Source organism: Bombina bombina, chromosome 1 (assembly GCF_027579735.1).
Source record: "Bombina bombina isolate aBomBom1 chromosome 1, aBomBom1.pri, whole genome shotgun sequence".
Classification (NCBI taxonomy): Eukaryota; Metazoa; Chordata; class Amphibia; order Anura; family Bombinatoridae; genus Bombina; species Bombina bombina.
In genome coordinates this window covers 1276889417-1276902964 of record NC_069499.1, presented here as the reverse complement: position 1 = coordinate 1276902964, position 13548 = coordinate 1276889417, and the positions used below count along the sequence as shown (strand labels likewise).

At 42.0% G+C, this 13548-nt stretch overlaps 1 protein-coding gene across 1 annotated transcript in view; it reads left to right on the top strand.

Annotated features, from left to right (window-relative positions):
* The window catches only part of CDH16 (cadherin 16), a 577454-nt gene that overhangs the window by 220722 nt on the left and 343184 nt on the right, over positions 1-13548 (top strand). The window contains exon 11 of the mRNA XM_053719204.1: positions 13004-13192. Coding sequence (XP_053575179.1) covers positions 13004-13192 — 189 coding nt within the window. The remainder of the gene's footprint in view (positions 1-13003; positions 13193-13548) is intronic.

Genomic DNA, 13548 nt, shown 5'->3' with positions numbered 1-13548 from the left:
CGCCGGCGGAATCCCACGTAACCCTCAGCCTGCGGCCCACTGCGTAGAGGTGGAAGAATGCTGGGGCATCCTACATGAAGCAGACCTTGTGCAAGCTGCCCACCGTAATAACCGGCAACTGGTTAAAGTGAATGGGAAGGAGGTCAGTGGTCTACGGGATACTGGTGCTACCATGACCTTGCTTCAAAAGAACTTGGTGTCTGAGAAACAGCACACTGGAGACACTGTGGCTGTGAGGGTAGCAGGGGGCGCTGTGTTCTGCCTACCTGTTGCCAGGGTACATTTGGATTGGGGAGTGGGCGCTAGACCTGTGAATGTAGGGGTCATGAAGGACTTACCAGCTGATGTTCTCCTTGGAAATAACTTGGCCCCCCTTGTTTCTGCCTACGTTCATATGGGTCCCGCTGATGTTAACCCTGTGACTACCCGTGCCCAGATCCGTGCAGCAGAGACTGACCCACCTGCTGCTAAGCCCCAGGATGCTGAGCTCAGTAAATCTCTATCCGCTATTGATACGTGGAAGTCCCGTTACAATGCGCTGATGAAGGAGAAGAGTCAAGTAGAGGATGAAATGGTCACGATAAACAATCACGTAACAGTGCTAGCGGGAGAGGAGCGCAGAGGAAAAAGCATGTTTAGAATGGGAGTCTCTGCTAGACAAGCTGCACCGACAGACTGCAGACAACACCAGTTTGAGAGTGGAACATGAAACATTAAAGACAAACTTAGCGACACTGGAGGAGAAGCTGACGCTGGCTCATAGTGAGGTGCAGCAACTCAAGTGCACCCTATGTCAGTATGAAGGGATTGTGGATACCCATAAAGAATAGGTACAAAAAACTCGTAAAGAAGCTGATGAGATTTTGAAGGACTGTTTAGCCCTAGTCTGGGCACTGAAGAAGTTGAACCCTTATTTATACGGACAGGGATTCTCTCTCATAACGGAAATACAGATGGATTGTCCCGGCAAACTGACATGCTTACCACCTCCTAGTATGGTTATCCCCAGGTTGACCCGCCAAAGGGTCAAGCCGGGTCTGCCGGAGTGTTCCACTAGGGGGGAGCTATGTGACAGACCCATTTGTCAGTACTGAAAGAGTTAACTTTGTTCAGCTTTAAGAAGCTATTTTCTAAAGACAGGGTTGCTGGCATCAGCTATTGTGTGCTGTAATTAAGTTTAAGTGATAAACATTCACATTGTTTAATCACATCCAGAGAGCAGACGCCTAAGTGATAAGAAAGACTAAATTGTTTATCTGCTTAAGTAATGTAATTCTATTGTATCATGTCAAAGGGTGTTTTCCCTCTATCTAATGTACAATATTCTTTCAACCCCCCATCTGGGGTCAGACCTGCATAAATACTGGGCATATAGCCTTCAATAAAGTGCATTCTGTTTTTACCTTCAATGTGGAGCCTGGTCTCATGTTTGAGGGGGGAACTGGGTTGTGAGTTGCTGATCCCATATTCAGGACATCGTTCATCTGGTATTAACCCTTGATATCTGTTGATACCGTAACAACTAGTCCCTACTACTTACTGTAATGTAATTGATTTTAAGGGAGGGATTGAAGATGCCTTTATAAGGAACTTAGCCTTGAGTTTACCCCTGGATGAATTTTATCCTTAATCTTCACTCATTTGAAGTTTCTTGCAGCTGAGTCTGTCAGTTCTTCCTGTGTTGTTTAATAATTATTCCAAGGAACAACAGCAAGGGCATAACTACAGGGATCTCAGATGTCTCACATGAGACCTCTAGGGAGCCCATCTGGCCCTGCAGTCAACAGTAGCATCTTTATGGAGGAGGCCTGGTGGGGCCCATACTCCACCTGCATCATATCTAGCACATCTGTGTGCAGTTTAAGGAATGTGTAAGGATTTGCCTTTACAATTGATTGCAAAGCTTGCAAGATGGCTGTCACAGTGTTACTGTACAGAAAAACCTGCTCCCATACAGTATTTGTACATGAAAGCTGCATAAGTGCATATCCTCTGGCATAAACGAACAGGGAATGATAAGTATGGATATGTGGATGTAATCACATGATTCTTCAAAAAAATAATAATAATAATATATATATTATATATATATATATATATATATATATATATATATATATATATATATATATATATATATATATACAGTAGAATAGAACTGGGTCCAACGGACGGCCTCCGTTGTTGAATGTGATCCAAGAACAGCCGGCACACAGGAATTTTTCAAAGATCCGATTTATTAAGCAAAAGAGAAACCAGACGTTTCGGCTCTACCATGAGCCTTTCTCAATGGTATACAGACCGGATAATGTGAACCCCAAGACACCACCCCTAAATACCTACCCTAAGCTAAGTGACAGCCAATCAGCTTGCACGGCTGCGCCGCTCCTTCCCGCGCATACTAAACTCACCTGGACATTCAAGAACAGCTAATTCCCGGCAAGCGCGTCATGACGTCATACCACAAATTGAAATTTATACCTAGAGGGTTTAGGGTAAAAAACATCCCCACTTTGGGTAGAAATAACATTGATTTCTGTAGAAGATGGTGTGGTATCTTAAGTAAGTGTTCCCATGATCTTATGCTGTTGGTGATAGAGGAGGTTTCTAAGCTTAAATCTAATATTAGAAAATAAATTGATACGGTAAAAGACTCTCTGCTGACTATTCTCACATCTGACACTACTACTGACTGGATCACTAAACTTAAGACCCAAATTGATAAGTACAAACAAGACCTCCTGACCTTCAAAAATTAAAAAATTTGTGACAGTTGAAAATGACTACAGAGAGAACGTCATCACGCCACACCGTGCTGCATGGAAATATCTGTGTCACAGGTATCCATGGCAAACACCGGGTAAACAAATACCTCCGGTTACCATGGAGATGCGTGGGAGAAGTCGCGAATGCAGCCAAACACCCGATGGGCACAAGTGTAAAGTGACAAAGTGGTAACCAAAAAATGGGCCATAAGTGGATGCACTATTCAAACAACAGTGAAACAAATTATACATATAAAACAGGTATCTATATTATTGGATACAGGGTAATTAACCACATAACTGTAGAAAATGGCTTATTCCGCTACATAAACCCAAGGTTCAACAAATAACACAGCCCTCTATACCCAATATGGTATCAGGGCATGTGGGGTGTAGCAAGCAAACATAAACCAAATATGGTCAAAATGTAGTGTATTAACATTGTATTGGCATCATACTCTAGAGGAGTAGGTAGAAACATATCACAGCAGGATGACTCCCATAGTGTCCATATTTATTTATAACAGCAGCCAAAGTCTATGTTGGCATTCAGTCCCCGAGGTGTTACTGTGTCCAGGGTGAAAATCCACCGAGCCTCCATCTTCAACAATGCTCGTCCTCTGTCCCCACCTCACCTATGGCGAGGGACATGGTCAATTAATATTACCCGTAGTGAAGCGACACTATGGCCCGCTTCCGCAAAGTGGGGTGCCACTGGCTGTTCTGACCGTCCCTTATCAATGGCCTGAAGGATCGCCGTCTTGTGATTGGCCAGACGTTCCTTGAACGGTGTCACTCTTTTGCCAATGTAGTATTTGGAACATGGACAGATAATGCCATAAATCACAAATTCCACGGAGCAGGTAAGTCTGTGCTTAATTTTGTATCTCTTGTTATTGTGGGGATGTTGGAAGGTGGTCCCTGCCAGGAGGTTGTTGCATGTAACGCAACTGCCACACTTGTAGCAACCTGGTTTTCCTCTGGTCAACCACATCTGTTTTTCGTAGCAGTGCGTAGGGTCACTTAACACCAGCAGATCCCTCAGATTACTTGCCCGTTTATATACCACTCTTGGTTCCAGAATGTCCGTGAAGGGAAGGCTTGTGTCCTTGGACAACATTAACCAGTTCTTTTTAATCACATCCTGCGCCAACCTAGACCCTGGGTTGTAAGTTGTTATGAAGTTCAATCGCTTAGGTTGTTCATTCCTAATTCTTTTAGTAGTAGCCAAGTCTTGAGTTAGATCCAGTGCCTTACAGCATTGTTGTTCTAAGAGCGTTGGTGGATAGCCCCTCTCCAGAAATTTTTCAGACATTTCAACAAGCTGTTTCTCCTTACGGGAGTCATCCGTGTTGTTACGGACAACCCACAGGAGTTGAGAGGAACTGACACCTTCCCTTTGAAATTTGGGGTGGAAACTATGATAGTGGAGAATGGAATTTTTGTCGGTCGGTTTCTTAAACAGAGTTGTTTCTAATCTATATCCCTTCATAGTTTTTACCTTAAAAATGTCTAAATCCAAAAAGTGGATTTTATCCCTGCTGTGTTCCATTTTAAATCTGATGGTTGAGTCAAGGGAATTCAATTCATCAACCCATTTGGCAAGACTCTCTGATGTGCCATTCCAAACCAGAAAGACATCATCTATATACCGTCTGTATAATCTGATGGGGTTCTGTCTAGAGAAAACATTGTCTTCCTCATACATCGCCATGTAGATGTTGGCATAGGATGGGGCAGTGTTCGACCCCATTGCTGTGCCCATAGTCTGTAAGAAATATTTATCCTCAAAACGAAAATAGTTTTTCTCTAGACAGAACTCCAACAGGTGTAGAAGAAATTCGATAGGGGGGCCCATGTACATATGGTTGTCAATTAGGATTCGTCTTACGATGTCAATACCATGGGCATGGGGGATCACGGTATATAAACTTACCACGTCCATCGTGACTAAAATGTCACTTGTGGTCAAGTCATCCATACCTTTCAGCAGTTTAATTAATTCTGAAGAATCTTTCAAATGTGCTGATGTGTTCTGTACTACTGGTTGGAGGTAGAAGTCAATAAACTCTGCCAGTGGTTGCATGAGTGATCCCCTGGCAGAAACAATCGGTCTGCCATGGGGGTCCTCAAGCGATTAGTGTATCTTCGGTAGTAGGTAGAGAATTGGACAAATCGGATGCTCTACCGTAAGAAATCCCAATACATCATAGTTAATGACACCTGCCTGGAGGGCCAGTCATAAGAATGAATCAATTTGTTTTTTGAACAGTAATGTCGGATTGGATTGGAGTGGGCGATATGTATCAGTATCTTGTAGCTGTTTGTACGCCTCCCCTCTGCACTGTGAATAGTCAAGTATCACAGTAGCACCACCCTTGTCCGCTGGCCTAATGACTATATCCCTGTCAGTGGACAAAGATTTAATGGCCCGCCTCTCTCCACCTGTCAGATTATCCCTAGACATGGGTAGGCTTTTATGTGATTCTATAAGTGAGGTGGTGCAAATTTGGTGAAACGTTTTGATTGATGAATGGGTGTTACTGGGTTCAAATGTACTTTTCATCTTGAAAGGTTTAGGGGTATATTCCTCAGAATCTTTAAAAAAATCTTTAAGCTTTAGTTGTCTTTGGAATCTCCCCATATCAACCAGCAGGTCAAATAAATCACAGGGTGGGGTAGGTATAAAGGATAGTCCTTTGTTCAATATTTTTAGTTCGTCACAGGTAAGGGGGCATTTGCTTAAATTATAAACTATTGTGTTTTTTTCTGGTGTTGTTGTTTTTTTCATCTTGCCCCTCCCCCTCCTGAGGTTTTCACCTCTGGGCCAACGGCTAAAGGGGGCTTCTGGGCAGAGCGTGTGGTTACTCCACTATGTGTACTGACGCTAGGGGTCTGGTTCTCACCTTCTGATGAGTCACCCCCACTGCTGTCCATTGTAGTGAGGTTAATTTGTCTATTTTTGTTAAAGGGCTGTCTCCTACGTCCAGTCCAAAAATTATCCCTCCCAAACAACCAACTGTACACCTTCTTCTCTCTGTAGTCGTTTTCAACTTTCACAAATTTTTTATTTTTGAAGGTCAGGAGGTCTTGTTTGTACTTATCAATTTGGGTCTTAAGTTTAGTGATCCAGTCAGTAGTAGTGTCAGATGTGAGAATAGTCAGCAGAGAGTCTTTTACCTTATCAATTTATTTTCTAATATTAGATTTAAGCTTAGAAACCTCCTCTATCACCAACAGCATAAGATCATGGGAACACTTACTTAAGATGCCACACCATCTTCTACAGAAATCAATGTTATTTCTACCCAAAGTGGGGATGTTTTTTACCCTAAACCCTCTAGGTATAAATTTCAATTTGTGGTATGACGTCATGACGCGCTTGCCGGGAATCAGCTGTTCTTGAATGTCCAGGTGAGTTTAGTATGCGCGGGAAGGAGCGGCGCAGCCGTGCAAGCTGATTGGCTGTCACTTAGCTTAGGGTAGGTATTTAGGGGTGGTGTCTTGGGGTTCACATTATCCGGTATGTATACCATTGAGAAAGGCTCACGGTAGAGCCGAAACGTCTGGTTTCTCTTTTGCTTAATAAATCAGATCTTTGAAAAATTCCTGTGTGCCGGCTGTTCTTCTACCTCCAACCAGTAGTACAGAACACATCAGCACATTTGAAAGATTCTTCAGAATTAATTAAACTGCTGAAAGGTATGGATGACTTGACCAAAAGTGACATTTTAGTCACGATGGATGTGGTAAGTTTATATACCGTGATCCCCCATGCCCATGGTATTGACATGGTAAGACGAATCCTAATTGACAACCATATGTACACGGGCCCCCCTATCGAATTTCTTCTACACCTGTTGGAGTTCTGTCTAGAGAAAAACTATTTTCGTTTTGAGGATAAATATTTCTTACAGACTATGGGCACAGCGATGGCGTCGAACATGGCCCCATCCTATGCCAACTTCTACATGGCGATGTATGAGGAATACAATTTTTTCTCTAGACAGAACCCCATCAGATTATACAGACGGTATATAGATGATGTCTTTCTGGTTTGGAATGGCACATCAGAGAGTCTTGCCAAATGGGTTGATGAATTGAATTCCCTTGACTCAACCATCAGATTTAAAATGGAACACAGCAGGGATAAAATCCACTTTTTGGATTTAGACATTTTTAAGGTAAAAACTATGAAGGGATATAGATTAGAAACAACTCTGTTTAAGAAACCGACCGACAAAAATTCCATTCTCCACTATCATAGTTTCCACCCCAAATTTCAAAAGGAAGGTGTCAGTTCCTCTCAACTCCTGCGGGATGTCCGTAACAACACGGATGACTCCCGTAAGGAGAAACAGCTTGTTGAAATGTCTGAAAAATGTCTGGAGAGGGGCTATCCACCAACGCTCATAGAACAACAATGCTGTAAGGCACTGGATCTAACTCAAGACTCGGCTACTTCTAAAAGAATTAGGAATGAACAACCTAAGCGATTGAACTTCATAACAACTTACACCCCAGGGTCTAGGTTGGCGCAGGATGTGATTAAAAAGAACTGGTTAATGTTGTTCAAGGACACAAGCCTTCCCTTCATGGACATGCCGGAACCAAGAGTGGTATATAAACGGGCAAGTAGTCTGAGGGATCTGCTGGTGTTAAGTGACCCTACGCACTGCTACGAAAAACAGATGTGGTTGACCAGAGGAAAACCAGGTTGCTACAAGTGTGGCAGTTGCATTACATGCAACAACCTCCTGGCAGGGACCACCTTCCAACATCCCCACAACAACAAGAGATACAAAATTAAGCACAGACTTACCTGCTCCACGGAATTTGTGATTTATGCCATTATCTGTCCATGTTCCAAATACTACGTTGGCAAAACAGTGACACCGTTCAAGGAACGTCTGGCCAATCACAAGACGGCGATCCGTCAGGCCATTGATAAGGGACGGTCAAAACAGCCAGTGGCAAGCCACTTTGCGGAAGCGGGCCATAGTGTCGCTTCACTACGGGTAATATTAATTGAGGATGTCCCTGGGAAATAGGCGAGGTGGGGACAGAGGACGAGCATTGTTGAAGATGGAGGCTCGGTGGATTTTCACCCTGGACACAGTAACACCTCGGGGACTGAATGCCAACATAGACTTTGGCTGCTGTTATAAATAAATATGGACACTATGGGAGTCATCCTGCTGTGATATGTTTCTACCTACTCCTCTAGAGTATGATGCAATACAATGTTAATGCACTACATTTTGACCATATTTGGGTTATGTTTGCTTGCTACACCCCACATGCCCTGATACCATATTGGGTATAGAGGGCTGTGTTATTTGTTGAACCTTGGGTTTATGTAGCGGAATAAGCCATTTTCTACAGTTATGTGGTTAATTACCCTGTATCCAATAATATAGATACCTGTTTTATATGTAAAATTTGTTTCACTGTTGTTTGAATAGGGCATCCACTTATGGCCCATTTTTTGGTTACCACTTTGTCACTTTACACTTGTGCCCATCGGGTGTTTGGCTGCATTCGCGACTTCTCCCACGCATCTCCATTGTAACCGGAGGTATTTGTTTACCCGATGTTTGCCATGGATACCTGTGACACAGATATTTCCATGCAGCGCGGTGTGGCGTGATGACGTCATGACGCGCTTGCCGGGAATCAGCTGTTCTTGAATGTCCAGGTGAGTTTAGTATGCGCGGGAACGAGCGGCGCAGCCGTGCAAGCTGATTGGCTGTCACTTAGGTTAGGGTAGGTATTTAGGGGTGGTGTCTTGGGGTTCACATTATACGGTCTGTATACCATTGAGAAAGGCTCACGAAACGTCTGGTTTCTCTTTTGCTTAATAAATCGGATCTTTGAAAAATTCCTGTGTGCCGGCTGTTCTTGGATCACATTCAACAACGGAGGCCGTCCGTTGGACCCAGTTCTATTCTACTGTGTGTATTTTGCCCTGCCGAGCACCTGGTGGATGTTTATTTGGCAAGTGCCGTTTCCCACAATCGATTTATATATATATATATATATATATATATATATATATATATATACAGTATATATATAAAAATATATATATATTGTAGGTAAAACATTTAAATATTGTCAAAACTTAGCTCCAAGCCAACCTCCTGATATTTCTTGCTGCATCAATACAAACTAAGCTTGGGTGTTTCATTGTGTGTCAGGATGTGTGAGCGTCTGTGTGTGTCATTGGACCGGGAGGAACCTTCTGACCTTGGTACCCGGTGTCCTCCCGGCATCCTTGCATTACTGGTATGGTGGCCGTGCGCGAGTTCACATGTGCGCGCGCACTAGTACCTGCACTTTTAAAGTCACGAGTGCCTGGGCACACATGCGGGCGCATGACAGTAGTGGGTGTCACGTTCAGGACGCCTGATTAGCGCGGGGAGTGTCTAGAGGACACACCCTCCTTTAGCAGAGGTTTTATTGGTAGTCTAATTCTGATGCTCTCTGGTTGTCAGGGTGATGAGGGCATTCCTGGTCCTTGCAGGCTTTATAAGCCAGGCACTTCCCCTAACCCAGTGCTAGGTTATTCTGCCTGTTTTCAGAGACCAAGCTTTGTTTCCTGATACCTCTTTTTGAGTCCCTTTTTTCCCTTCAAATAGTTTTGACTTCCTGTTTTTTTACTTTGGCTTATTCCTCTGACTACCTGTACTTCTATCTGCCCTGACTACGGAATTGTCTTACCACTCTTACTCTGTTATCTGTTTCTCCTGCCACTTGGTTTCAGTCCTGAATGATAGGAGGAGATAGTCTCCCTCCTGACAGTGTGTCAGTATGTGTGAGTTTCTGTGTGTGTGTCAGTATCTGAGTGCATACAAGAAATGTATGATAGTGTATTAAAGGGACATGAAACTCCAACATTTTCCTTCATGATATAGATAAAACATACATAATTTTAAACAACTTTCCAATTTATTTCTATTATCAAATTTTCTTAATTCTATTTTAATTATATGCTGAAGAAACAGCGTTGCACTACTGGACAATCACAAGAGACAAGTCTGTGCAGGCACTAATCAGCAGCTAGCTTCTACTTGTTAAGGATATGTGCATATTTATTTTCAGCAAGGTATATGAAGAGAATGAAACACATTTGAAAATGGAAGTTAATTTAAAAGTGACTTAAAAATATGACTTTCATATGCCTTTAAAGTTTAGCATATAGTGTCTTCAAAATGTATAGAGCACTTGTAAACTGGGACTAGTAGTATTTTGGGATAATTTTAAAACCCTGATGTGTTTGTGTATATATATATATATATATATATATATATAAAAATGAAAAAAGGAAGCGCACAAAGATACTCCTCATAGTGAGTATCTTTAATAATATCAAAGTTCAAATAATAAAACAAAAACAATCCAACCCCTTAGGGTGCCTACTCACAGGATAGACCCTCAAACAATATGAGGTATGTAAGCGTATGTAAGGATTTAGTCTCTCCGACTCACAAAGTGTCACTGTGCTTGTAACGTCTCGCTGTACTGAGTCCAAGTGTACTGTCACTCATCAAGGGATAGCCGTTCCTCAAACTTGCTCTTCTCACAAAATTAGTATTTCCTAGGACAGATCTTCGTTTGTGCTCAGTTTGTGCTCCAGCATCTAACTGAAAGCAAGCGAGAGTATCTTCCCACAGCTTGAAACAAGCTGACAGCGTTCAGTAGCGTTAGGTAGATGTGGCGTTAGGTAGATGTGGCCTTACGCGTTTCTCGGATTTCTCCGCTTCATCAGTGGCTTCGGACAAAGTGGTCTGTATGTTGTATTCATTTGTTTTGTAATTTTCCCTATGGGTCTTGCACCCAGACCTGTCTGAGTTAACTGCCTGTGACTCTGGGGACAGCACAGCTTCCTGTGAGTGCCATTGAGCACCCAGGGCTGAGCATGTTGCAGGGTCATGGGATATGTACCCAGTCCAGTCTGAGAGTGCACTCCCCTTCCGTGTTTTGTATATGTCTAGGGTGAGTACATAAACATGTGCACCCTTCACTTGTTCCCAGTTTGTTTGGTTGAGAACTTGCATTTTTTGGCTGGTTTAGGGACCAAGGTTTTAGAAGGGACCTTGACTTGGTACCTGGGCTTGTCCCATTTGGCCAGTTGCGGTAATTAACCCTTCCATTTTTGCTTTTAATCTTAGCTGAGAGCTTGTGAGTGCTGGACTTTCTCTGTGTGTTGTATTAAGTTGTTTTGTAATTTTCCTTCTGGGCCTTGCTCCCAGACCTGTCTAGGGTTAACTGCCTGTGACTCTGGGGACATCACAGCTTCCTGTGAGTGCCATGGAGCACCCAGGGCTGAGCATGTTGCAAGGTCATGGGATGTGTACCCGGTCCAGTCTGAGAGTGCAGTCCCCTTCCATGTTTTGTATATGTCTAGGGTGATTACATAAGCTTGTGCACTCTTCACTTGTTCCTAGTTTGTTTGGTTGAGAGCTTTCATTGTTTGGCTGGTTTACAGACCCAGGTTTTGGAAGGGACCTTGACTTTATACCTGGGATTGTCCCATTTGACCAGATGCGGTAACTAACCCTGCCCCTTTTTGCTTTTAATCTTAGCTGAGAGCTTGTAAGTGAATGCTGGACTGTCTCTGTGTGTTGTATTAATTTGTTTTGTAATTTTCCCTATGGGCCTTGCATCCAGACCTGTCTGGAGTTAACTGTCTGTGACTCTGGGGACAGCACAGTTTCCTGTGAGAGCCATTGAGCACCCAGGGCTGAGCATGTTGCAGGGTCATGGATGTGTTCACAGTCTAGTCTGAGAGTGCAGTCCCCTTCTATGTTTTGTGTATGTTTAGGGTGTTTACTTAAGCCTGTGCACCCTTCACTTGTTCCTAGTTTGTTTGGTTGAGAGCTTGCATTGTTTGGCTGGTTTAGGGACCCAGGTTTTGGAAGGGACCTTGACGTGGTACCTGAACTTCTCCCATTTGGCCAGATGCGGTAACTAACTCTTCTATTTTTGCATTTAATCTTAGCTGAGAGCTTGTAAGTGAGTGCTGGACTTTCTCTGTGTGTTGTATTAATTTGTTTTGTAATGTTTTTAATTTTCCTTATGGACCTTGCACCCAGACTTGTCTGGGGTTAACTGCCTGTGACTCTGGAGACAGCACAGCTTCCTGTGAGTGTCATAGAGCACCCATTGCTGAGCATGTTGCTGGGTCATGGGATGTGTACCCAGTCCAGTCTAAGAGTGCAGTCCCTGTTTTGTTTGTGTATATATATATATATATATATATATATATATACATATAAATATATATATATATATATATATATATATATATATATATATATATATATATATATATATACATACACAAACAGTATATTGTTTGGGTATATCTTTTGTCCGCCCCCCCCCCCCCACCACCACCACCACCACCCTGAAAAACTTTCTTCAGATGCCCATGGTCCTCCTAGCATGTTTTTGGAGTCACTCGCTTCATTAGGCCATTGGCTGAGCTATTTCAAATGATAAGGTAAAGGGACTCTAATTATCTTGTAGTTAAAAGACATTTCTGTTGTCTTTCTATAGAATAACATATTATCCAAGTCTAAACAGTTTAAAAACAAATTAACGTCTTGATTCCTGAAATAGTTTTTCAATTGCTAAATTCCACCCAACATTTTCCTTATTTGGAGGAACCATTCCAGTTTGCAGCTGACAAGATAGCCACTTTTATTATGTTAGTAAAAAGTGTGTTGTTCTAATAAAGCCAAATCAAGAAAATATATGTAGCAGAGTTAGCCTTGGAGTTACAAATTTCAGAGCAAAATTACCTAATATGAAGGCATAATAAATAATGGCAGTATTCTTTTTCTTTCATGATTCATATACAGGATGGAATTTTAAGCAACTTCAGCACCTGGTTAGCACTTGCTGATTGGTGGCTACATTTAGCCACCAATCAGCAAGTGCTACCCAGGTGCTAAAACAAAAATTGTCTGGCTCCTAAGCTTACATTCCTGCTTTTCAAATAAAGATAGTAAGAGAATGAAGAATAATTGAAAATAGGAGTAAATTAGAAAGTTGCATGCTCTGTGTGAATCATGAAAGAAAGAAAAAAACGTTTCATATCCAGTAAGTTGTCATATAAAGTATTTTTTGTTTTGTTTTGTTAGTTTTTAGTAATCATGTGACCTGAAGGAATTCTAATTAACAAGATCACATTTCTCATAATACACTGTCTTGGCTTTTATTTTATCCAGTTTAAACCATTTACTATTCTGGAGGATACAGAACCAGGGAGGTTAATCACTACTCTAACAGCAACAGATGAAGATAAACAGTTGGATAACAAAATTATAGACTTTTTCATACAATATGGAAATGAGGATGAGACATTTGGAACAATGGCAGACCAGGATAAGGGCACTTTGGACATCTTTCTCAAGAAGGTAACGTTTAGTATCCATTCATTTGGATATTCTTTTCGTGAATATCCATGTTTCCCTAACAAATTTGTATTTGTAAAAAAAAAAACAAATGCACATGCCTATAATAAAGCTTTACCTATCTGAGTATGATACATTCATTCCCAGTACTATTTACGTCAATATTAATTCTGATGCAGAATAGAAATGTTCACAAACTTGGAAGCGTAAGGAGACGATAAAAATATTTGGTATCAAGTTGCTACTATAAAGCTTTATATGACCTGTCATATAATGGTTTTATCTGGGTTGGTCATATACACAGACAATTTCAGAGATGTATGAGGATGAAGTCAAGTCACACTCCCAGCTTGTTACAG